This window comes from Aureococcus anophagefferens (genome assembly GCF_000186865.1).
Source record: "Aureococcus anophagefferens unplaced genomic scaffold AURANscaffold_465, whole genome shotgun sequence".
In the NCBI taxonomy this organism is placed as follows: domain Eukaryota; class Pelagophyceae; order Pelagomonadales; family Pelagomonadaceae; genus Aureococcus; species Aureococcus anophagefferens.
The window spans coordinates 1-2,625 of record NW_008705935.1 but is presented as its reverse complement, the minus strand read 5'-3'; the positions used below and the strand labels follow the sequence as shown (position 1 = coordinate 2,625).

General features: G+C 67.0%; 1 protein-coding gene across 1 annotated transcript; it reads left to right on the top strand.

Moving 5' to 3' along the window:
• Positions 1 to 90: 90 nt before the first annotated feature.
• On the top strand, positions 91 to 1,362 carry AURANDRAFT_68842 (hypothetical protein; the record flags this gene model as incomplete). The annotated part of the gene is made up of 1 exon (XM_009044575.1): positions 91 to 1,362. One exon carries the CDS (start codon positions 91 to 93, stop codon positions 1,360 to 1,362), a length of 1,272 nt encoding a protein of 423 aa, XP_009042823.1.
• Positions 1,363 to 2,625: the final 1,263 nt, after the last annotated feature.

Sequence of the window (2,625 nt, the reverse complement as noted above, 5' to 3'; positions counted from 1 at the left end):
CCGAGCCATAGCATCGGAAAAGGCAAGCATCGTTGCACGTGCAGCTCGGACAGTTCAATAAGCCGACGGGGCAGCCACCTTTTGTGCGCGATGAGGGCAGCCTTTGTGATGCTGCTCGCGCGCGCAATCGCGCTCGACGACCCGTCCTGGGACGTGCACACGCCGACGAACGCGACGTGCCTCGGCGGCTGCGCCTGCCCGGCGCGGCTCGCGGCCTGCGTGCCCACGGCGCCGTCCAAGGACATGAAGGTCTTCGCGTCGAGCCTCGCGTCCCTCGCGGAGCACGCCGTCGACATCGAGTCGATCCACGTCGTGTCGCGCAAGTCGCCGGAGGTCGACCGGGTTATCGCCGCCGTGAACGCGCGGCGCCACCGGGGCCGGCCGGAGAACTTCGTCAAGTGGTTCGACGAGGACGGCGGCCACTTCCCCTTCGACTACGCGTCCATCAAGCGCCACCTCGAGACGCGCTCGGGCGCGCACCACGCCGGGAGCTACCAGTACGCCGTGGGCTGGTACCTCCAGCAGCTGCTGAAGCTCTACTGCGGCCGGGGCATCGCGCGCGCCGACGCCGGCGGCGGGCCGGGCAACTGGACCGCGGAGGACGTCGCGCGCGCGCCCGACCGCGACACGCTGATCGTCGACAGCGACGTCGTGCTCCTGCGGGACGTCGCCTTCGTCCACGGCACGGCGAACAGCGCCGGGCGCTGCGACGCGACGTACGCGTACGCGTTCTCGCGGGAGTCGCACGGCCTCTACTACGACACGAACAAAAAGCTCCTGGGCGACGACGACGGCAAGCCCCTGCCCGACGCCGCCGGCCGCGACATCTCGGGGGTCGTCCACCACATGGCCATGCGCGCCGACGTCCTCGCGGCGCTCGACGCGCGCGTCTCGGCGCTGCACGGCGCGCCCCTGTACGACGCGCTGCTCCGGCCGGCCGTCGGCGTCGTCGCCGAGGCGCACCGCAACGCCTTCTCCGAGTACCAGTTCTACTTCCACTACGCCCGGCGCGCCTTCCCGGCGAGCGTCGCCGTCCGCCAGCTCTACTGGGCCAACGGGCCGGGCCCGAAGACGATCGTCGAGTGCGAGGCCGCGGACGGCTGGCCCGCGGGCGCGCAGCGCGGCGCGCGCGACGACGCCGACATCCGCGCGATCGACTTCAAGGCGGGCTACGACTACGTCGCCTACCACTCCTACGCGAAGCGCCGGCCCTGCGTCTACGGGCCCGCGGACGACCGCCGCGACGGCGGCGCGTGCTTCGGCGGCGGCTGCACGTACTCCTGCTTCAAGCGCCGCGACGACGCGCGCTACAAGGCCCGGGACCGGAGCTTGGTGGCGCCGCGGCTCTGCGCGGCGGCGTGATTAAGACTCAAAGTAAGACTCAAGGCGGCCGCAGCGCAGGCCGTCCTTGCCGCTAAAGTGAAGCCGGCAGACACGGCAGATCGTTCTCGATATGGCTCGGTGCTCGCACGAGGGCACACCGTGCGTGGATGAGCCCGGCGTAAATGAGTGCGCGCGCGTCGAGGGCGTTGAGGCGAACGACCGCGAAGGCCTCATTGAGTGCGCGACGCGAGCGCCGCGCCTGCCCACCGATGTCTGGCTTGGCGTCGCCACCTTCTGCGCCACCGACACGCTGCTGACGCTCGAGACCACGGGGATGGATCTCCTAAAGCTCGTGCGCGCGGACTTCACGGACTCGATCTGGCGCCGGCGCTTCGACATGGCCGCGCCCGCGCTGTCCGCAGTTCTAAAAGGCACCGGCCGTGACCTCTGCCGGCTGTTCGAATCGCGGTGGCGGGCTACTCATTTTGACGAAGGCTCGGTTGGAAGATTAGTAGAGGAAAACCTTCCCAAGGCTCTCCTTGGCGTCAATTGTTGGCACGGCTTGCCCTCGCTCGTCCGTCATCCAACCGTCATTCTCGTCGTCGACGGCGTCGCCGGCAAGCTCAAGTGGGGCGGCGAGGATGCCTACGGCGAGCGCCAAAAGGGACGCCAGCTGATGTGGGTCTTAAAAGAGCCGCGAGGACCCTATTACGAAGAAGAGCTGGCCACTGCGAAGACCTCCTGCTACGTCGTCGGTGACGAGAAGATTGTCGAGCTCTGGCGGGACGGTTCGTGTCATTTCGAGGATGTGTACGAAGACGAATTCGGCAATTCCATCACAGAAGATAACGGTCGTGTGTCTATCTTCGGCTTTGGCGGAGATTTCATCTCTCAACGCCGGTTCGAAGAGTTTGGAACACATCCCCATTACTTCGACGCTTACGTCCGGGCTCCCGGAAGAAAGAAGGAGCGCGTCGATCGGATCAGCCTCGTTTGCCGTCTTCAGTTTGCGCCCGTCGAACCTTGGCGCCACGACCCAAACGAACCTTCATACGAGCTCATGGACGCCAGCGTCGGCTATCGTATTGATGGTTCTGACACCATCCGCGACGCGCGCACGCTCGGATCCCTTTTGGCGTGCCTGCTCTCGCCCGCCCACCGCCTGCGGGGCTTAAACTACTACTGAAGTTCCACGCGTCGGCTTGATCTTGCTTAGTCGTCTGGCTCCCTAGACATTGTAGGTCGACGCGCGGCCGGACCCGAGCTTCGCGGCCTCGGCGGCCTTCTCGCGCTCCGCGGCCT